The sequence below is a fragment of the Alosa alosa genome, chromosome 7 (genome assembly GCF_017589495.1).
Source record: "Alosa alosa isolate M-15738 ecotype Scorff River chromosome 7, AALO_Geno_1.1, whole genome shotgun sequence".
NCBI lineage: Eukaryota > Metazoa > Chordata > Actinopteri > Clupeiformes > Clupeidae > Alosa > Alosa alosa.
The window spans coordinates 33971903-33993904 of NC_063195.1; the positions used below are offsets into that span (position 1 = coordinate 33971903).

The 22002-nt window shown below is 44.9% G+C and overlaps 1 protein-coding gene across 2 annotated transcripts; it reads left to right on the forward strand.

Moving 5' to 3' along the window:
* Positions 1-553: 553 nt before the first annotated feature.
* On the forward strand, positions 554-21413 carry pik3r5 (phosphoinositide-3-kinase, regulatory subunit 5). 2 transcript variants are annotated; one of them, XM_048248239.1, is made up of 18 exons: positions 554-806; positions 8968-9080; positions 10493-10593; positions 10855-10923; positions 11599-11737; positions 12516-12585; positions 13382-13556; positions 13892-14060; positions 14242-14310; positions 14690-15693; positions 16142-16267; positions 16896-17027; positions 17932-18025; positions 18656-18732; positions 20053-20146; positions 20364-20446; positions 20779-20894; positions 21263-21413. In XM_048248239.1, the coding sequence occupies exons 2-18, from the start codon at positions 8981-8983 to the stop codon at positions 21408-21410; spliced, it is 2766 nt and encodes a 921-aa protein (XP_048104196.1). In that variant the 5' UTR covers positions 554-806; positions 8968-8980; the 3' UTR covers positions 21411-21413. The 2 variants fall into 2 exon arrangements, with proteins under 2 accessions (XP_048104196.1, XP_048104197.1); XM_048248240.1 differs by lacking the exon at positions 554-806 and adding an exon at positions 7196-7471.
* Positions 21414-22002: the final 589 nt, after the last annotated feature.

Genomic DNA, 22002 nt, shown 5'->3' on the forward strand with positions numbered 1-22002 from the left:
TGCATTTTCATGACGCATTTTGAATTCAAAAACTAGTGCACATGACTGAAAGCAATACCTTTATACATACTCTTTAACAGTCATAATGGCTGTGTTTCAATAGCAACATCACTGTATCAACCAAGTGACCAACTGTTTCATAATTAAGGTGATGAGCCAGATATGGCATGTTGGGCAGACTCAAATGTAAAACTATACTTACAATAACCATTAAACTATTGCCAAACCCAACCATACATGAGCTTTCAGCCTACAGCCAGCCCCGGCAGACTCAAATGTAAAACTATACTTACAATAACCATTAAACTATTGCCAAACCCAACCATACATGAGCTTTCAGCCTACAGCCAGCCCCTTATCCACTTCATTAGGACAAAACGTGTATGTTGAAAAGCAGCCACTCAACTAATTCATAAAAATAACACACACCAGAAAAACAACTTCCGTCACCATGTGGGAGTGGACTCCCCTCCCCCTCCCAGCGACGCTCGCTCGGCCCCATGTCTTCCTCATTGTGCTCATGCACCTCTCCACCTTCACTTCCTGTTTTGTCATTCGGAGCTGCAGAAGACAAGAGTGTGGAGGACTCTTATTGTCTCTTTCTCGCTCTGTGTGTGTGTGTGTTGCAAGGCTGGGGCTGGCTGGCTGCAGTATGGCACAGCAGCACAGAAGGATGTGATGTGCTCTCCTCAGCAGCTCCTGCGCCTGTGACTGTTGGATTTTACGACACTCTCCCGTGGCCGTTCGCTTGAACCTGATGAACCTGCTGACACAGGACTGACATGAGTGATGGCAAGTAACAGCAGGTGAGTGGCCGGGCCCACGCTTGCTGGACCGCGTGCACGTTCGCGTGTGTATTTCTGATCACCTGATAACGCTCTGTGATGAAGGAAAGGTGATGCTGGGGGTAACGGCTGCCTGAGCTAGTTCAGAGTACTGCTCATGCAAAGGAATGTTCACAGGTTTCTATCACACAGTTGATCTACTTTTGAAAAGTTATGTAGGAAGTTATTTGACTGAAGACACAAATACCTGGTGAGCAGTTGGCGAAACACTTTTGTAATTTTAGTCCACATTAATTATTAGCAATAAATGAAGATGCGTCTCTACACGTTAGCTTACATCTGCACTTATGGGTACTGTATACAAGCAAAGACAAAGGGGTAGGTGAGCTCATTGTGTTTGAGGGTGTCATAACAATTAACCTCACTGGGACTCTACAATGGGAAGGCATTTGGCAGAGACTGTCCTCCTAATATTGTGTCCTGCTCTTGCCAAAGGCCACAGTGAGAACTGGGTCAGGAAAACAGCTTCTTCAGTGTACAATGAAATCTTAAGTCTCTCACTGTAGTCTCATTGAAAGGAAATGGAGATGGCATAGCTGAAGGAAGCCAATGTTTAGTGAACACAATGCATGACCATCAATGGACATTTAGAGGAGACATTTATGGATGACCACTAATTAGCCACTGATGAGTTCAGAAGAGGACAGACCTATCCCATACTGAGACCCTTGAATTATCTATCTATCTATGCCTACCCGGTCAGATACTGAGAGGACTGTGTGTACCGTCATAGTGGTTATAGAGGTCAGATTGGTATCTGGCCGTAGCTGACATCTGTAAGCAACCTGCACCAGCTGTCTCTGCAGCCCAGCTGGGCAGGATGTCAGCATGAGTCTCTCCGTAGGACTCCTTATGGGGTCCAGGACTGAGCATTGAGTCTCTCCGTAGGACTCCTTATGGGGTCCAGGACTGAGCATTGAGGCATATAGGAGACCGTTTATAGCTGATGTTTTAATATTGTGTGTAATTGTGTGGTTTTGAATAAAGTGAATGTGCTTGTGTGGTCATTTGTGGTAACGTTTGTTACCACACTGTTGTGTTGTGAAAACCAACAGCTGGGCTGGTCATGCTCATCCTAGTGAGGTCTCTCCACAGCATCAGCGTTTTCACGTTGCCAGAGCACTAGGCTATTTACAGTCCCGAATTTACATTTGTAAATGTGTGGTAATGAACCCCCGATGCTGGGAACTCACTGGGTGCATTTGCATGCTAAAAGTAAATGCTGAACCAACAGAATAACAATGGCTCATAACACTAAAAGGAATTAAATCTGTGGTTCCGCCTCTGCACAGCCCCTCAAGCTCACGCACCCAGAGACACACACACACACACACACACATGACACAATGTCATGCTGGAGCTGTTTACTTCTTCTTTGATGTAATTGGACAATCATTCCAATAATGTTCAGGGAAGTGTTGTTTTGTTTGCATTCTGTTTAGCTGTTTGTGTAGTGACAGCTTTTTACTGAGCTAGATGCGTGACTTGGGATACTTCTGCTTTTCTATTTTGACTACATATCTTAACAATTCATTCCTTTTGAAGACTCTTTCCTGTCACTGTTTGACTGGCCTTCTCCACTATGGATATCTCTGTGCCCTAGAAGATTCCTATCGTTTTTAGAGCATCAAAGCAAGATGTGTTTCCACAAAAGATTGCTCTCTCTAGCTTTAGGTCTTCATACTGTCACACCCAATCACCTGTTTTTGCGCAGCCACGTGTTGTTAGACATGACATCTGAGGAGTTTGCTCAGTGAGGTACGCCTCACCTCATCCTGTTTATTTCCTCGTGAGTCTGCCATCGTCAATCTTAACCATCTGCAAGCGGCTTGATGTTTTTAAGGACTCCAAGAAAAGGCTGCAAAAATAGCTCAGGAATGATCAATGGCTCACTAAGCCTTGCACTTGCCATAACTTGGTATGCACCTGAAAGTAATGAAGTGGAGAGCTTGCTGCTGGAGGCAAAACTGTGGGAAGTTGCGTGATGTGGCTGTATGGGTTTCATGGAAAAAGTGCCAAAGTCCACCAAAGTGTGTTCCTGTAAAAAGGAGCGGTGATCCTTTGAGGGCGACATGGTTGCTTTGGGGTTTTGTCACTGCCTCTAATACCACGTGACCACAATTATGAGAGCAGACTCCAAAAAAAGAAATAGGACAAACGGCCTGTATTTATAAACCCTAAACCATGCATGAACAAACACCATGAGGGAAACTGTGAGCCTTCATGTTCTCAATCTGTTCTACATATGACAGCAACTTCCACACTGGCAAGTACGTGAATTAAAAAAAAAGGGCATAGGTGCCTTGATTTTGCCAAGTGCAAGGTGTCTTAAATTTAGGCCATTAAAAAAATCTCATGGGTGTCAGTGGAGGCCAACAGGAAAGCATTCAGCTGGACATTTCCGCCTGGCGTGGGGAAATGGCTACTGTGTCAGTCCACCACCCATGGCCAATATTGCTCCATGATTAAGCTCCCGCATCCTACTGTACCTGCTGAGCCTGGGCCTGCTGCTCTTGCACCGGTAGCTCATTGAAACAAAAGGGAAGAAGACTTACAGTGCGTCGGCATTGTTAGATGGCTGTTATTTCCTTACAGGACTGGTACACAAGGGGGCATTTGTTGTATCACGGTGCTTGGTGGTGGAGTTGTCAAGGGGATACTGGACCCTATCAATCAGAGGACGTACACAATGCAGGGCAGCCCCCCACGCCTGTGGGAGTCTATCACAGAGAGCGATCACAGCACAACAATGGAGGAGCACCTGTTTCCTCGGCAGACCTGGGAAGCACACTTCCTGTTTGGGGCTGTTGGAAATGCGATCAAGCAACCAAAAAATAAGGGGAAAGACAAAGCTGTGAAGATTCTCATGCAGACGGCTTAACCTTGGAGGCCGAGCCGCCGGGCCGCTAGGCCCTCCACAGACCCAGCCTGCCGTCAGTTACGTGTAAAAGACTTCACTATCCCTGTTGGCTTTGGCAAAGGCTGATATTTAGATTTTTCCAGAACTATGGTGGAGGGAAAAGGAGGAGCTGGCGATCATCCAGCGCTTCCCCTTCCCACTGGGGCTCAGCGGTGACTGATTATTTTTTATTTCAGCCAATAATTCATTTATTAGTCCTCAATGGACTAAGGGACGAGTTAATGTCACCCCTTAAGGGACTCTTATATAGGAGACGCCATATCAAGACATTAGAGAGTTTACATATACCGGTAATATACAAAACATGAAGTTTCATGCACACTGGTGGTTAGTCTTGATGACAGAGACATACGCTCCTCAGAAGATTTAAGAGACATTCATCACTGTTTTCTCCTCTACTCCACTCTACGCCTCTCTGGTCCATCACCAGTGACAGTGAAAAATTATAAAACAAAAGTCCACCTACAGTACTAGGATAGGCAAAAATTAAATAGAAAAATATCGATGCACGTCCTATGTTAACAAAAGGGTAGGAAGGCCATACTGGTGTTCAGAAACTACAGAGCTGCATCAGGTAGCTTGTTTTCTTCCCTCTTTTTGCAACATCTCAAAATGTGGAAGTGACCTTGTTGACACTCAAAAGGACGTGCTCACATCCTCTTATGAAAGAATATGACTTCATTTGTGCAACCCACGGTTCAAATAGAACACAGTTACCAAGGACTGGTGAATAAAGCCTGATTCACTTGGATGAACTTTGAGTCAGTCACCATCCTTAAGCAGAACATTTTTCCCTATTCCATTAAAGTAATATCCCTGCTCAAAGTTATTACCCACCCAGCCATCCCATTAACAGTGAGGAATTGGTTCCTTCCTCGCTACTGTAGAGTTTGCTGGCAGCGATTCAGCAGCCACCCCCTCGGTCATTAAGAACCAGATGAAAAAAAGGTCAACTCCCACACACCTATTGTGGGGCTCGCCCGTGAGACCTGTGGATTCCTCCATTCACAGAGAGCGGGCTCGAGCTCGGCCGCCGCGCCGGGCTGTGTATGAGGTTTTGTTGTTTGTTCTAAACAGTGGCTTGTGGCACAGTTTCAGTTCTCTCCCTCTCTCCGGTGCACGCAGTCCTCTGCCCACTGCCGGCTGCGGTCACGTTTTTGCTTCCCCTCTGGTTTTCCAGGCCTTGCTCTTAATGGGGTGACCCTGGCCACGGAAAGGTCTACCCCAGATTTCCCCATGCTGTGCTGGACTGATGTGCAACCCCTGATGTTCATCCCCTCTCAGCTGCACACAATGACAGCTTCCTGTATTACTCTGTCCAAAAGCCCCATTTGGCCTAAAAATAGAGAGAAAATAATGCTTCCCTTTAGTCATATGTGTGTGCCCGGATAAATGACTTCCATACATGAACGTCTTGCATGTAGACTTAAAGAATGAATATTTGTTGCCACCTTCAGCTAGAAAATATTAAATTGAGTGTTTTAAGAATCATAATATGCCTGTAAAAACAAACCAAGGACTGGCCAAGGACTATAACGAGGCAGTGTGATTTTGAACTTAGGCTACGTTCAGACTGCAGACAAAAGTGGTCCAAATCTGATTTTTTGGGGGGTCAAGTGACCAGGTCAGACTTCTTCAAAAGTAGTGTGAACACTCAAATCTTGCCCAGATCTGTTTTTTTTTCAGATTTCCAGATTTAGACCACTTCCATATGTGGTCCTGAATCAAGGATACAAGGATACAAGGAAGTTTATTGTCACATGCATATAGTTACTGGAAGTAAGAAATGCAGTGAAATTATGTCTGGTGTCAGCCTATTTGTGCATTTATGGGGTAAAAGTGCAGTAGAAGAGGGGTTTAGTAGATTAAGTGGCAAGGGCTGCATAAGAAAGGTGGGGGAGGATTGGGATTGGGGGGGGGGCACCAACAAGGAGCACCCAAGAGCAACAGGGGCAAGGAAAAACTCCCTTACCAAGGAAGAAACCTTGGGCAGATCCACAGCTCAAGGGGCTAACCCAACTGCCAGGGGTCTTGGTGTGTGTGTTGGGGTTATCAAAGTGTTGGGGAATCAGACCCAGGTCTGATTTTTTTCAATGCGGCCTCAGTGTGAACAACCAATACGGATTTGATGTGACTTTAATGTCAATCTACATCAACATTTGTCACAATTATGGCCTGCGGGAGTTTGCTGATGTCATTGTTATTTTGCGCATGCGGGTCGGTTCGGAACTGCAAACAGTTCGGATCTGAGCAAAAAATCCGGTGTGCAAAAAACTTGCGGTGTGAACGCAGCCTTAGTCTGAACCTTTGATGAACAGTTCACTGCAAGCAGCATTGGTCTTTGATTATGGCCTTTACTCTAGAAACACTAACACACTAACTACTTCCATTGATGATGCATGGTGTACCCGGAGAGCTCTTAGCACAACAGGGTCTACACACCTCGCTCACCCTGTGTTTTCGGCTGACCTTGCAGTAGAGGGAACTGCAGCACCCATGCCTCCTTTGCTAGGCTGTAACAACTTCACACCTTCCAGCTGTTAGGAGGATCCATGTCAGTCAGTGTGTCTGTCTGATCCTGATGATACAATGAAGCAGTGAGATATCAGTGGATCTTTATTGCACTGTTGTGCAATAGAAACAAAATGTTGTTCCCCTGAACATGAATTTTAAGTAATTGCAATAACAAACTGATATGAATTAAAACAACACAAGTGTGCACAGATCCATCTAGTCCTGTCAATGCAGGATATAGCAAAATGATAAGTGTATAGGCCTATTGTAATGACTAAAAAGTATACTCATAAACGTGTCAACGTTTAGTGTTTCTTTAATCAACACAATAAATAAACAGCGTATCAAATTAATTTGATATAATAACCCTTCTCCATTTTCACCATAGCTATAATCTAAAAATCTCATTTTTAGTAGAGTTAGTTCTAACCATAGGCAGTATTTATGATACATGTATTTAAAATAAAATTGGTAAAAGCAATTTTGGTAATGTAATGAAAAAACAATGAATGTAGCATCTTACTGGTGCTGACCAATGTCAAGTTTCTTGAGAACTTTCATAATCAGAACACATGGAACTGGTTACAGGCATGTGGTTCCCCTGCAACAAAAAGTTGACTTACCTCATGTAGGCCATCACCTAACATGATGAACTCGACTCAATCCTCCACCAGCTACCAACCTCACAGAGTCACAGCTGACATCTTTGATTATAGTTAACTAAGTGTATTTTGATACACTTCAAATTAGGGTATTTGGTATTTTATTTGAACATACATTTTGATGTATTTTGCCCGTCCCTGGTTCTAACGCTACCATTAAACCAACATTGAGGAGAACTACAAGTGCGTCAGTCAGTCAGGGCCCGACATCACAAAAGGACGAATAGCCTACGTCTCGTTTGAAGTTCTGGAGATGAAAGCTTAGTAGGCCTTTGTTGAGGTCAAGATGATGGTGGTTGCTTACAGGTTTAGTTGAGTTAACTAAGCTAACTGTGCTTCGGCATTCTCTCATGAGCTACTCAGATTCAATGCGATTGTAGGTTATTATACGCACTTCCTATTTGAAACCATCGGGAACACTTGCAGCAGTGTTGCTGTTGCCAGGTTTCGGGAGAGAAATGCAACCAGCTCTATGGAAGGATACGAAGCCCAAAAAAAGCGGCTTCTAAGAAAATGATGCAACAGACTATGTAAGTTGCTTACTTACCTCACGTTCATATTGTAGTCTATCGTTATGCTTTGAGACTGAATTAAATGACCACACTGAAGAGAACGCACCATGCTGCTGCGTCTCTTGTTTGTCTGTCAGTGCTTAGAACAAAAACAACATCTCCGTACAAAACCTCATCATCACTAATTGCACAATTTTTATTTGTTTATATTTATCTGGAGAAGAGAGTGGGCAGAGGGGATGAGTTATGGACAGACCAGTACAGGATGGGCTTTTATAGAGTAGACCTACGGTAAAATACATTATGATTTGGATTAGATTAGGACCTACATGTTTACCACTGAACTTGTGGCAAGTCCATAGTCTTATGGATGACAGTTGCTAGAGTACTGCCTGAGCGAACTGACTCATAGAGGTTGGTTATCTGTCTTTAAATACCAACATATCACGCATTAGTGGTGAAGGGGATTTTTGGTTTTCTCAGAGGGGAATTTTGCGGTCTTTTTGAGTGAAGGTTCCTCTAAAATGAACACATGATGTCGTCCACAGATGCTAAACCTCTTGATATAGGCCAATTATTATAGCCTGCTCATAGTGTAATTTTGGAAATGTTTCCAAGGATGCTTTCAAACATGGGGCCATACTGGGTCATACAAGACTGATAAACTTTAATCATTTTTTTTCTTTGCATAGTTGACTAGACCTACTCATCTAATCATAAGGGGTCCCATGACACCAGTGCAAATAACCTGTTTAAAATCTCTGATCACGTAGCCTCTGATTACAAGGTTATGTTGAATAGTTGTCAGGCAACTCTTAAAATCCCAAACATGCCAATGTTTTGATGAAAACACTCAGGGTTCTGTAACAGAGTACACACATGATTGGTTTGGGGAGTAATGCATCATATAATTTTCATGTGTGGTGGCTGAGGAGAAGTCCCCTGTAGACATAAGTTGATAAATGACTGGAGGTACAGGTGCCTGTACTATGGCTATCAGGAAATAAACAAGCTGTTTGTGTTCTGAGTTCACCTGAAATTCCCTGTGCCTCGCTGTGTTCTTCGAAACAAACAAGGGCATTTTCCTACTTGGTGCATATTATCTGCCACATTACTGGGATGCAAATCCAGTCAGCTGTAGTCTTCCTTGTTGGAGAGCTGGTGTTTTTCAGGGTAGGGTGTGTGTGTGTGCGTGTGAGAGAGTGAGTGTGTGAGAGAGCGAGAGAGAGAGAGATGGTTCTTGTTTGTGGAATTATGGGATGTATCAGAGCCCCTGGATCAAAAGAAATGCATTCCATCATGATATTTCCTATGTTTTAACAGCAAGTTATTGAACTAGATGGAATGACATTTAGATATTTAACCTATTAGTTACAGTATAATTTTAAATGTAGCACTCATTATTATGGACAGTTATATAAAACACAAAGGTACAGACAATTTTGATTAAATGCATTATAAATTTAGTTAAGTGTAAGTATGACGTTGATCCCTGTTCTTTCATAATGCTTTAGGTTGTGACTGAAAATGCAGAACACCACGTGCACCGAGGACCGGATCCAGCATGCCTTGGAGCGATGTCTGGACGGACTCGGCCACATCAACGGCCTGCCTCAACCATGGAACGGTAAACTGCGCCTCACGAAGGGGCATATATCTACACGCCACTAGTGGTGTTTTAACGTTCTCTTACCCAACGCTGTTCATGTAACATGGGATCTTACTCACATACATATATGTCTATCATATACACAGCTCTCAATTTATTATTTACTAGTGTTTAGGTGTGATTTATTAATCTTGTGTTTTCATTATTCTTATCTATGGTTCCAACAGATTTCCCCCCCTTTAATCAGTTCAGATGAGACAAAACAACTAAGGATAGTCATTGTTTTTAACATGCTATTCACAGCACAGCTTCACACTTTTGCTTGGTTGTTTGTGGGCTGTTGCGTCTAAGTGGGAGTGCTGCTGTAGTTGAACGTGAGGGAGGAAGAGCATAGTGTTTGTCATCCTGTGAGAGGAGGAAACTGAGACATAGACCACACCGAGGGTATAGCGCATGCAGGCACAGCGCATTGGGGCACCGCCCACACAGCACTCCCATCATATAGTAGGCTACGCACTCAGGCACACTTCTGCCAGGCCGCAAGAGAGGCTGCATTTATGCTACATAGTAGTGAGGTGTTATCTGCCATGCGGGAGACGGCTTCAACAGAACGTGGGCTGATATGGTTTACATAACAAGCTGTCCGTTGCTGAGTGATGTAACCATAACTTAGCAGATGTTTATTTGATGTGTGCTTGATTTGCGCCATGATGACTATAGTCAGGCCCAAGTCATTTGGAGATAAGTCCTGTCCGGATAATAGAGCCTGTTTTTATTAACAGCAAGAAAAATAGAAAGAATAGTTCTTTACAGTATTTTGAGATGGGTATTTTTTTGTATTGCACTGATTACCATGCTCTTGTACATTTATTCAAGGTGAACAGATATCAATATAATCATCAGCATTATCTGATGCATTATAGATTCTGAGATACTCGTTCATAATGAAGAGACGTACAATACTCGGAAGGGAGGAAATCTGATGAGATTTTACCATACCTGATTGGAATGAGCCACTACTGTTTACAGCCTCCAGATGTGTTTGAAACTGTGATCAGAGTTAGATAAGGACAGGTTTCCTATGCTTGGATGCCTCTTGCATATCCTGTCTGCATTTTGCAGCAGGGCTTAGCAAGTTTTTGAGGGGTTGTTTGCAACGGTGGGTTTTCTATCATTTATTTGCTAGAGGAAGCTCTATGCTCTCATTATCTTTGTCCTAGTTTCAAACTCAGGCTTTTATTCGCTTTTTCACACGCGTGTGTGTGTGTGTGTGTGTGTGTGTGTGTGTGTGTGTGTGTGTGCATTTATTCGTATGTGTGTGTGTGTGCACGCCTATGTGTGTGTTTGCGCATATGTGTGTGGGTGCGTGTATTTGTGTGTGTGCGTGCGCATGTGCACGTGTGTGTGTGTGCGTGCGTGTGTGTCCTCAGTTGGATGGTGTATGAATCGATGGAGTTTGGGAGAGCTAGTCAAAAGGGACCCAGACAACTTCCTCATCCTCTTGCAGCAGATCCTGAGGAAGGCCAAAGAGGTGAGTGTGTGTGTGTGTGTGTGTGTGTGTGTGTGTGTGTGTGTGTGTGTGTGTGTGTGTGTGTGTGTGTGTGTGTGTATGTGTGTATGTGTCTGTGTATTTCTGTATGTGTGTGTGTCTGTGTGTGTGTGTGTGTGTGTATGTGTCTGTCTCTGTGTGTGTGTGTGTGTGTGTGTGTGTTTGTATCCGTGTGTGTGAGTGTGTCTGTCTGTCTGTCCACACACTCAACCTCTCATGCCTTGTGTGTTCATGTGTTCACAGGTCCAGGAGCACTGTCAGTATGAGCTTGTAGCGCCGCTTGCACTCATGTTCACCTCCTATCTCCAGCAGGTATGTGTGTGTGTGTGAGGCCACAGACACACCGCAGTCAGACAGCACACTGCACCTGAACACCACAGAGGCACATTCTCACCACCTCTCAGTGTTTCTGAAACTCAACTCTGGTGGTTCAAGCAGCTAATGTCACTTGGGTTTATGGATTATGACTGTAGCCTATTATGATTGGGTGTACTTTACTGTATTCGATAGAAAATAAGCTCCTGAATGCATTAATACATTAGTGAAATGCTATTAGTGAAATTAACTGTCAACTGAGCAGCCTTACCACTAGGTTCACTCCAGAATGTTTTTAAAGGATTGCTCAAGCTGAAGATTAAAATACACTAAATTAAGTTAACTAAATTAAATGTACACCTCCAAATAGACATTAGTTCCAAGTATCCAAATAGGCAGACAGCCATAGAGTGTATAAAAGAGAGAAAAAGAATACATTACTAAGAAGTCCATCACAGTATATGTGTATATTCTGAGGGCACAACATGTCATGAGTGTTTAGTAAACCGCGGTGTTGTGGTGGCGTTGGGCTCATCTGGGCATCTCATGTGGGCATGTGTGTTCTGTGGCGTTGGGCTCATGTGGGCATGTGTGTTTTGTGGTGTTTGGCTCATGTGAGCATGTGTGTTCTGTGGCGTTGGGCTCATGTGGGCATGTGTGTTCGGTGTCCAGATGCCCTTCTGCCCTGCTGACGGGGAGCTCCTGCTGAAAGCGTACGAGGTGTTCCATGGCTTCCTGACCTGGCCAGAGCCCTACTGTGGAGTGTGCTCTAGCTTGTTGTCCACTCTCCAACAGGAACTCCGAGCCCCAGGTAGCACACACACACACACACACACACACACACACACACACACACACACCATCGATGACGACAGACACACAGAAGTATGCTATGTATGCCATGATGTATTTTTACCTTCTACCTTCTTGGGTAAACAGCTCCCCAGGATGCAAAAAGCTGGCCTCAGATAATGACTTAATACTTCCTCAGTAGGCCTCAGGCTTATCCACACAGAAGTAGAGTTTGCATATGTAAATATGCAAGGGGAAATCATAAAGTCATAATATGTTTTATTACACCTGGGGAAATACAATGTATAAAAATGTATAAAACAGTAAAGTGTCCATCTTTATACATTGTATTGTGTTCAAAAACATGTGCTGCCCCCTTCTGGCTTGAAAAAAAAATGATGCATCTTTGGCCAACCTCTGGAAGGAGGAATGTCTGGCCTACATGACCACAGTCCACCCCTACTTTGTTCTTTGTTTGTTTGTCTGTTTTGATTATAATGCCACCAGATTACAGAAGTGTAACTCGGGAGTGCGTCATTATTTTAAGTAAAGGGTGAATGAGAGGGCAAATTGGGGAAGTCATCGGTCTTTTTTGGTATTTCACATTCTAACCATTCTCAGTCTCACTCTCACTTTGTGTGGTTGTCCTTTGGCGGACGTTGATGGAAAGGAGATCTTCGTTTTGACAGACCCATTGTTCTATATATACAGTCTATGGACAGACCATACTCACTGAAGTCTGTTTTTTTCTTTTCTCTCATTCTGTTTTCTTTCTCTCTATCTCTTTCTCGCTCCAGGGATTTCATACCACAGGTTGGTGAGGGAGGAACAAGGCCTGACCACCTCCAAGCATTACGCAAAGACCATGTAAGTCCACGTGATTTCCCCAGAAGGGCAAGGATGTCCTGTTGTGTCACCCTCCCATTACTCACGCTGTCTGTTCAGAGTCACAGAGTGGCTCATATCCTTCCTCTATCAGTTCTTAGACTGCCTTCCTCTATCTGCACTTAAGTCTTTTCACCCACGTGGCCAACCTTGGGCCAACCTGGACCAACCTGTGACAGAGTGACTACCACACTGTAGGCTACAGGTTATCCATCTATGTCCTTGTCAGGAAAACAAACCTACAAGGCAAGAAAAGCCAATGTAGTCTCAATTTGAGTGATTTGAAAGTTTAGCGTAGTGTAGACGAAGACTCCGTAGTGTCATAATGTTTGTCTCTGAGGAGCTTTTGTTTCTGTGAGGACTACTGTTAAACATCTCAGAGGATATGTGGCTCTATCACCTCTTTCACTCACCTTCTTTTATCACCCTTGCATGTAGAGAGAGGAGGGAGGGCAGCTTCAACATGTCTGTGGTGTCTTTTCTCAGAATTGGTTCTTATCTGTGAACTGCATGTGACACCAGCCATTTTTTAAATTAGTTTTAAATGAGCATAGAAACATTTGTAATAAATAAAGTTTATCTTTTTTAAAGTACAGAATACATTTTATCAAAGGCTCTTCCTTGACTTTGGATGTAGAAAAAGGAGCAAAATAGAGTTGTTATTTTTATTATTATTATTATTATTATTATTATTATTATTATTATTATTAATAATAATAATAATAATAATAATAATAATAATAATAATAAATCATTCCTGTGTTCTCCATTTATCCAGTACGGTGCTGTTGATGAACCCGTCTGAGGTTCCTGTGGAGTTCCTGTCGGTGGCGGAGCAGCTAAGCGGCGTCCAGCTCTCCCGCAGGGATGTGTACAGCTCCCTCATCAAACACGCTTTCCAGTCCAGCCTGGGCACCAAGTACCCACTGCCCAGCATCCAAGAGAGCCTACAGGTAGGACACATGGATTACCACCAGAAGGTGCGAGTTAGTGCTAAACAGAGTGAGAAGTACTCGGTAAGTTATGTTTGTGTGGAATAATTAGCCCAGTTAACTTCATCCTTCGAGCTATGAGGATGATAAACGCTGGTTTACACAAACAGCAGTCCATCATACAGTAGATGGTGAAGCCAGCCAAGCAAAATGAATGATCAGTGCAGAGGCAGAAGTGTCAGTGTGTTAAAAGAGCACTGTAAGAGCAATATGAATAGGGACCTAAGAAAAGCAGAAATCAACAAAGATATTTGGCTTGATAGTTTGAAACACTATCTGTGTCCTTTTCTTCCCAGTCTGTCAGCACGGAGGACCTGGAGAGAGCCTTCTCCACGGTAACCAAGCTCATGGAGTCGGCCGTGTGCATGTCGGACCCTCTGAAAGCCCGAACCTGTTTGGTTCAGGGCCTGGAGGAGCTCCGGGAGAAACTTGGCGTCCCACCCTCCAACGGCAGGAAATCAGGGGGTGAGTAGCCAACGCTGCCGTCGCTAGGTGATATCCCGCCACCTTGCTACAGGGATGACTTCAAAACACTATTGCCTGCTGCACGTTGGATTGTAACTTTATGCAAAGTATATAGAAAGATGTTAAACTGTGATTATGTTGATGCCAATGTCTTTGTATGTGACCCATTTCTTTTCTGTAGGCACATTACAGACGATCCCTGTCCCTTCAGCCAAATGCTACGTGTTCCACTGGGATAAGGACAATTTTGGTAAATCAAAATAGAACTGTTTATACAGAAAAAAATAAATAAATGATGTCATTGTAACTTGAATATACAACTTTTGAGCTGTGCATTGGGTGTGTAAAAAGGGTTAAAGCAGTTAGTAAAAGCGTGTTTCACGTTTTGAGTTTTGTTTTTCACACCCTCAATGCAGATCAGATTCATCGCATGACCCTCACCACACTAGTCATTTCAGCTACTCCCACTCTCACCTCAAACTTCACTTTCAGCTACACCTCCCTGACTTTCTGTTTCTGTTTGTCTGAATCCGTCTCGTTTAGCCCCTCAGCTCTCTGCCTCTGTTTCTTTATGTGTAACAGAAACAGTAAAGCGCTGGTGTGCTCTTTGATTTCCCCCCCTCCTCCAGATGTTCTCAACAACATCCCAGAGACTGACAGCATACTGTCTGCTCTTCACTCCTCCGGCCGGGCCGAGGATGAGGACGGGGACGTGGACGAGGACGTGGAGGAGGAAGACGAGGACCTGGAGGACATGGACGCGTTCATGGGCAACGGCTGCACGCTGGTGGACTACCGTGCCTCCACCATCTCCACCGTGTCCTCGCTGTCCACCGCCTCCAAGGACTCCATGTTCTCCACGCTGTCCGTGGCCTCGTCCGAGGGCTCGCCCTCCTCCCTCTACGCGGGCCAGTCGGCCGCCGGCCTCTCGGCCTCGGGCACGGACAGTGACTTCTGCGAGGAGGCGGAGGAGGACAGCCCCTCGGAGCGGAGCCCCGCCTCCACGCTGAGGCCCGGCGGCTCCAACCACGCCTCGGGCCACGGCCACGCCGCCAAGTCGGCCAAGACGCCGCCGCGCCTGACCCAGCGTCTGTCCAGCCTGTTCAAGTCACGCAGCAGCCACCCGCTGTGCCGGGCCAAGAGCCTGTGCAGCCCTGACGGCCGCGACCTGACCGCCAGCGTGCGCTCCAAGCGCTCCATGTCGCTACCGCAGCAGGTGCGCACCTCCGACCTGGCCAGGCTGTCGTCGGCCCAGTCGTCTGGCCCCGAGGGCGCCGGCATGGCCGCCGCCACCGCGCCACACCTGCGCCACGTCTGCTTCCGGCGCCGGCCCATCCTCAGCAGCGACGAGGAGGAGGAGGGGGGCACCACGCAGGCCACCCAGCTGCGGGTGGTGGTGTTCGGCGCTGACCACGTGGCGGGCAGGGTGGCGCGCGCCTACAGCAGCCTGCGGCGGCGCGAGAGCCGCTGCCCGCGCCTGCTGCGCTCCTTCAAGATGCGCTTCTTCTTCGTGCCCGTCAGGAGGGACGCGGCCACAGCGGCGCCCACACACACCATGACACTCTCCAGGACGCCCAGCCCGGCCGCCCAGCAGCTCTCCGTCAGCCCGCTGAGAACGGCCGTCTCTAATATGGTAGGAGACTGACCAACACGTGTTTGTGTCAACATCCCTTTTTGAATTAGTAGTAGAGTGTTAGTGGTAGAAGAAGTGCGATTTCTGGGGAAATGACATGAGAGATTTTCTCCTTCCTCCCCCACTTGTCTTTTTTGAGGTTAACCTGAATGGGTGGGCACAGTGTACGTGACCTGGCTCGGATTACTAAACATTTATTACCATGGGGATACTTCAGTGCTATATCTCCATGTATTGTCTCCTGAAACGGAACAATCTATTACAACCCTCATTACAATCAAACTGCTGATAAGCAAAAAGCCAGCTAGGGATGAGCACCAACAGTGTCTGTGCTGAGCCTGTACTTAGTCTGTACTTAGTCTGTACTAAATCTGTACGGAGTCTGTACGGAGTCTGTACGGAGTCTGTGCTGAGTCTGTGTAATGGTGTATGTGTGTTGTTCTGACAGGACCTGAGTCTGTGTGCCCCAGAAGACAGCACTAATGATATCGCTCAGCTGCTGGGGATGCTGGACCCCTGGTACGAGCGCAACACACTCAGCCTGCTCGACCTGCCCGTCAGTGTGGTGTGCCAGGTGAGAGTACACACACACACACACACACACACACTTACACAGACACACACACGCTTTTACACAGACACACTTACACACACACACACACACACATACACACACTTATACAGACACACACACACACACGCGCACACACACACACACACACACACACACACGCTTTTACACAGACACACTTACACACACACACACATACACACACTTATACAGACACACACGCACTTACAGACACACACACACGGCTTTTACACAGACACACACACACACACACACACAGAAATAAAAAAATAATGAGAAACTTCATAACTTCAGTAAACATACAATGACCTAAGAACATACAGTATGCACACAACACATCAAACTGCCAGCCACACATTTCAGATCCTATTTCAGCTGAACTCCAGCCCATAATGTGATACTGGGATGCTGTAGTATTGTGCCCATTCATACTTTTCTAAGAATGCAGAACAGAAGTCAACGGGAAGAACCCAGCGCTCTTCTCTCTGTGTGAGCTGGTGTCACCGCTTGGCAGAGGCAAACATCCTGTTTACGGCTCTGCTTTCATGCTCGTGGTGATGGTGGCAAACTTGTGCTAACTGTTGCTTTACATGTCGTACTTCTTTCACAGCAAACGTCGAAGATAGACTCGGACTCGTACGATGATTCCCTGGAAGTGCGTCTGCCGATCCTAGCAGACCTGGTGCTGTACTACTGCCGGCAGGCCGCTCGGCCCACCCTCATCCAGCTCTACCAGGCAGAGGTACTGCTTGGGGTGGATTAGAGATGTGTACTGTGGTGTAGTTAGCTGTAGTGTGTATACTGTGGTGTAGTCTAGTTAGCTGTAGTGGGTAAACTGTGGTGTAGTCTAGTTAGCTGTAATGTGTGTACTGTGTACTGTGCTGTAGTGGTGTAGTTAGCTGTAGTGGGTATACTGTGGTGTAGTTAGCTGTAGTGGGTATACTGTAGTCTAGTTAGCTGTAGTGGGTATACTGTGGTGTAGTTAGCTGTACTGGGTATACTGTGGCTAACATCGAAATTAAATTTTTCCAGCTCGCAAGCCAACGGAGAGTTGCTAGATTAGTCTGGGCAGCAAATTAAATTAAATTTGCTGCCGCTAGGGTGCGTCTAGATTTCTAGGTTAGATGCACGTTACTTTTGCCACTTGTATCGTGGGGAGCCAATCACATTGGTGTATCTGATATAGGCGGGCCAAAGGGCGAGCTAAACGATTCGATGAGTGGGTGATCATGAAATGTACAAGGCTGCAAACTGATGCCATCTAGTGACTACTAGTTTAGCACTCTGCTACACTGAAGTGATAGGACTTCACCAGCATGTTGGAAAAGTTCTAGATCAAACTTATTTACATGGAAGCTGAAAGCAATAGGCCGAGAATGATAATGGTTTGTGCTCAACCGAGTCTCTAAAGACTTCACTTGATATGAATCACTGACAGAAGAACACTACCAACACTAACAGTACACTATACAAAGTATACAAAAACATTTAACCAAAACCAACAATAGTGTTAAATGGAGGTATACATGGATTTTTATGCCATTCCAGTTCATAGACTGAACATTAAACACTTATGTTCTAGTTGTAAATAATTAATCTATTTACTTATTTATTTATTTATTTATTTTTTTTGTATTCTTTTGAAGCTCACATTAGCTGGTGGCGAGAAGAGGAACGAGGTGTTCATTCACTCCCTGGAACTAGGCCACACAGCTGGGACACGCGCCATCAAGGCCATGGGTGAGTTCAGTGAGCCACCAACCATCCGCTCCAGCCACCAACACACGGCACACATCGCACGTCACCCATCGGCCACCTCGCGCATGCTTTCCCATGACCAGTTTGAGCTGTGCGAGCTCTCGGTCTGCGCTGATGCTGGTGCCGCGCAGGGTGACCTCTCTCTGATCTGTGCCTGAGTTCACTGCCTATCTTCAGATGGTGGTGACCGGAGGGTTGCCGGTTCGAACCCCGACCAGTAGGCACGGCTGAAGTGCCCTTGAGCAAGGCACCTAACCCCTCACTGCTCCCCGAATGCCGCTGTTGTTGCAGGCAGCTCACTGCGTCGGGATTAGTGTGTGCTTCACCTCACTGTGTGTTCACTGTGTGCTGAGTGCGTTTCACTAATTCACAGATTTGGATCAATGCAGAGACCAAATTTCCCTCACGGGATCAAAAGAGTATATATACTTACTTACTTACTTAAACAGTCTCAGTCAAAGAATGCAGAGCTTTAGGAGTATGGAAAGCAGTAATGTAATTTGATTGACTGTTGAGCTGCAATATCAATAACCAAGACTGAACCTTTGAGTGTATGAAGTTGTGTTCCTGGCTGGTTTGTTCGATGCTTATGTGGCTTTGTGTGCTGCTCAGGTGCTGCGAGCAAGAGGTTTGGGATCGATGGGGACCGTGAAGCCGTGCCTCTGACGCTGGAGGTGGCATATAACAGGGTAAGAGATGGACTTACAGTTATTTCTGATTGCTTAAGCACATTTTTTGTAACTATGGCTTTTTTTGCAAAACTCTACACACAAACAGGAAAACCTTTCACCCAATAAGCAAAACATTGTACAATGTGCCAACTACACACTGATGGTATGAATAAAAAACACATCTGGCTTTTGCTTTCTCTGTGCACAAGGTAGACTATGTCAGTTTGAGGTCATACTTTTGTCATAGTTCTGTAAACATACAGGGATCCAAACTTCAAGTATTGGTGTTTATTTACAAACATCAAAACAAACACAAGTGTGTTTTTCCAGGACAAAACACAAAATAGAGCATTCAGATTATTTACAAACATCAAAACTGTTTATTTACAAACATCAAAACAAACACAAGTGTGTTTTTCCAGGTCAAAACACAAAATAGCAATTTCACTGAGACAAAAACATCAGTCTACATCGTGTCGTCTCTCTCAAAATTTCGTCTACATCACATGCAATGTCCTAGTCCAAGGCACCAGGGAAAATATATTCTGGAATGCCATACCCAGGCCTGACATGACAATAACCCCACATGTAGACTGATTTTTTACCTGTAAAAGGGCTATTTCTTTCTCTTCTTACCCTTCCTCTTCCCCCTCCTCGTCCTCCTCTTGCTCCTCCCTGTCCTCTTCCTCTAACTTCACCTCCTTGTCCTTGTCATCCTCTCCCTCTCACTTCTTCACCTCTGCATCCTCTTCCACCTCTTCTTCCTCCTACTTCTTCACCTTCATGTCCTATTCTTCGACCTCCTCTAATTCTTTCTCTTCCCACTCTTCCTGCTCCCTCCATTGTACCCATTGTACATTACCTGTGGCTTATTTATAGTGCTTAGGCTGATTGCAAAGTGAACTAATTATCTAAAACAGTTTTCACATGAGAAAGTGTGCCATAGAGTTGGCAAAATAGTGTAAATAATGTGTATAGATTTGCTAGGAGTGTGTTGATCATTTGGAAATTGAGTGTAAAGCAGTGAGTTGTGTTTACAGTTCCGCAAAAATAGTGCTGTGCAGTGGATTATGCCTACAGTTGTGCAAAGTGTGTGTTACAAAATTGCAAACTGAGTGCAGTGTTTGTGCTTTTAGTTTCAGTGAGTGGTTTTGCTAGAAGTATTAATAGTTTTACAAATTGTGCTATAAGAATCACGGTTGTGTTTAAGCATTCAGAAAAACTGTAACATCCATCCCATGGTTTGACTGACACAATAGAAGGGGTGTGAAGGAATGAATGCCAGCATAGGTCAAATGCCAGTGACACTGTGAAACATTTTGAAATTCTCTCCCACAGGTTGTTATTAGTGGCAGAAGTAGTTCTACGAGGGCAGAGAAGGTCTGCACGTCTATCAACCTAACAAAGGCCTGCAAGAGCCTGGAGGAGCTCGGTGCGTTAATCTTATGGTGTTTTACCACCCAGTACATTATGTTTATTTGAATATCGACAAAAACATCAGAAAATCAGTAGATTATGATCATTTCCTCTGGTTATTATAGGTGGATGTTTCTACTCTGTTACATGAAGAACAGCTCAGCTCAGATTTAATTCACAGTCAAGTTGAGCACTCTGAACTGAGAGCCTGTTTGTCTGTGGTTGCTTTGCAGACTCAAAGATGGAGTGTCTGCAGCTGACAATGACTGAAGTGCTTAAGAGGCAGAACTCCAAATCGAAGAAGGGCTACAATCAGGTGAGCAGGAAGTGTAAACGAGTGAAATAATGCCCGTTAATAGACACGTCGAGAACAAAAACACACAACATGTGTCTGGAGAGGTCTGTTGTGGTGACAGGGGCTGACATGAGACATGAGAGACATGAGCACCTGTGCAGAGGAACTCGACTCGACCACAGATGAGCTCGATGAGTTCTCATGCTCACGTGCCAAGAGTCTGTAAACAACACAGTGTCTCTGTGAATGCTGGGAGTCAAAATATTCTGTTTGTAATTGTGTGTGAAAGTGTGTGTTTGTTTGACTGCATGACTTAAGAAAGATGTACTGTGCTTTGTGTCTGCCTCATCCAGCAACTCACCACTACTAAAGTGAAAGTGGACAAGGTGCAGGTCATTGGCGCCAGCAACACCACATTTGCTGTGTGCCTGGACCAGGATGAGAAGAAGATTCTACAAAGTGTCACCAGGTAAGGAAACAACACTACACAAACTAGATCCTCTGAACAGCAGATGTTCCCTAAAAATGTTCTTCTGTGTTTGGCTAATTTGCTAACAGTCACAGAAAGTCTCACTCTCCACACCCAAAAGCATTACTGCACAACAACCAGTGTTTGTCACCATGGTTACCACAGATGGTTATCTGTTTATTTGTAGCATTATTTGAATCTTTAAGCTTCTTTACCACTATTTCTGACTAATTGAGCAACAAAATGTGAAGATTACATTATAAGTGAAAAAGTGGCACAGTTTTAAGTGTACTAAGCATTGTTATTATGTAAAGTACAGTATCATTCTTTAGTAGGTCGATCCAGTAATATGTGGCGTGTCTCTGTAGGTGTGAAGTGTCTGTGTGCTATAAGCCGGACAGCTCGGCGGACTGGTCGCGTGGCCGGATGCTGTCCTCTCAGATCCAGCCCCTCCACCCCACCTTCTGCTCCCTGCTCTGCCTGCCCGTGTCCACCTTCAGTGGGCCTCAGCCCTGACGACCCCCCACACACACACACACACACCTCTCCCCTCCCTCACACTGACACACACACACAGGGCTCAGACAGCACTCACTCAGGTTCAGCCTCATAGGCCGCTCACTGGGATGACCTATATGGGATGACCATATAAGAGTGGACTCTTTATAACAGAGGAGGCAAACGTTGAGCCTCTGTAAATAGAACAGTATGTAAATGTGTATATGTTGTATGATTTTTATGTCCTGAGAGATTGGATATGATAAACTGATGTAATGTGATGATATATCATGGAACATTTAAGACACTCTTGACACTTTTTATTTGTATTTACGGTATATTTATTTGACTCAGGTTTTAATGCGTTTGGTCATTTTGTCTTTCTGCTAGTCCTTATATGTTTCAGCAGAGGGTGCTGTTTCCTTGCACTGAATTAAGACCAGCAAGTCTTTTTTTTATGCCTTTGAAAAGGAAATTGAAACACGAGATTGCAGGGTGCTGTCTTGTGACTTGTGCAGTAACTAAAAACAATAGCCTAGGGCTCCTCAATAACTGCCCGCACTTACAAAAGCCAGGCCTGTTAAGTGGACAGGGTGTTTTAATGATCTAC

Coding starts and splice junctions, on each gene's coding strand:
- pik3r5 (XM_048248239.1), top strand. CDS start 8,981: ATGCAGAACACCACGTGCACCGAGGACCGGATCCAGCATGCCTTGGAG. Junction 11,738..12,515: donor ACAGGAACTCCGAGCCCCAG/GTAGCACACACA, acceptor TTCTCGCTCCAG/GGATTTCATACCACAGGTTG. Junction 20,147..20,363: donor CAAGAGCCTGGAGGAGCTCG/GTGCGTTAATCT, acceptor GTTGCTTTGCAG/ACTCAAAGATGGAGTGTCTG.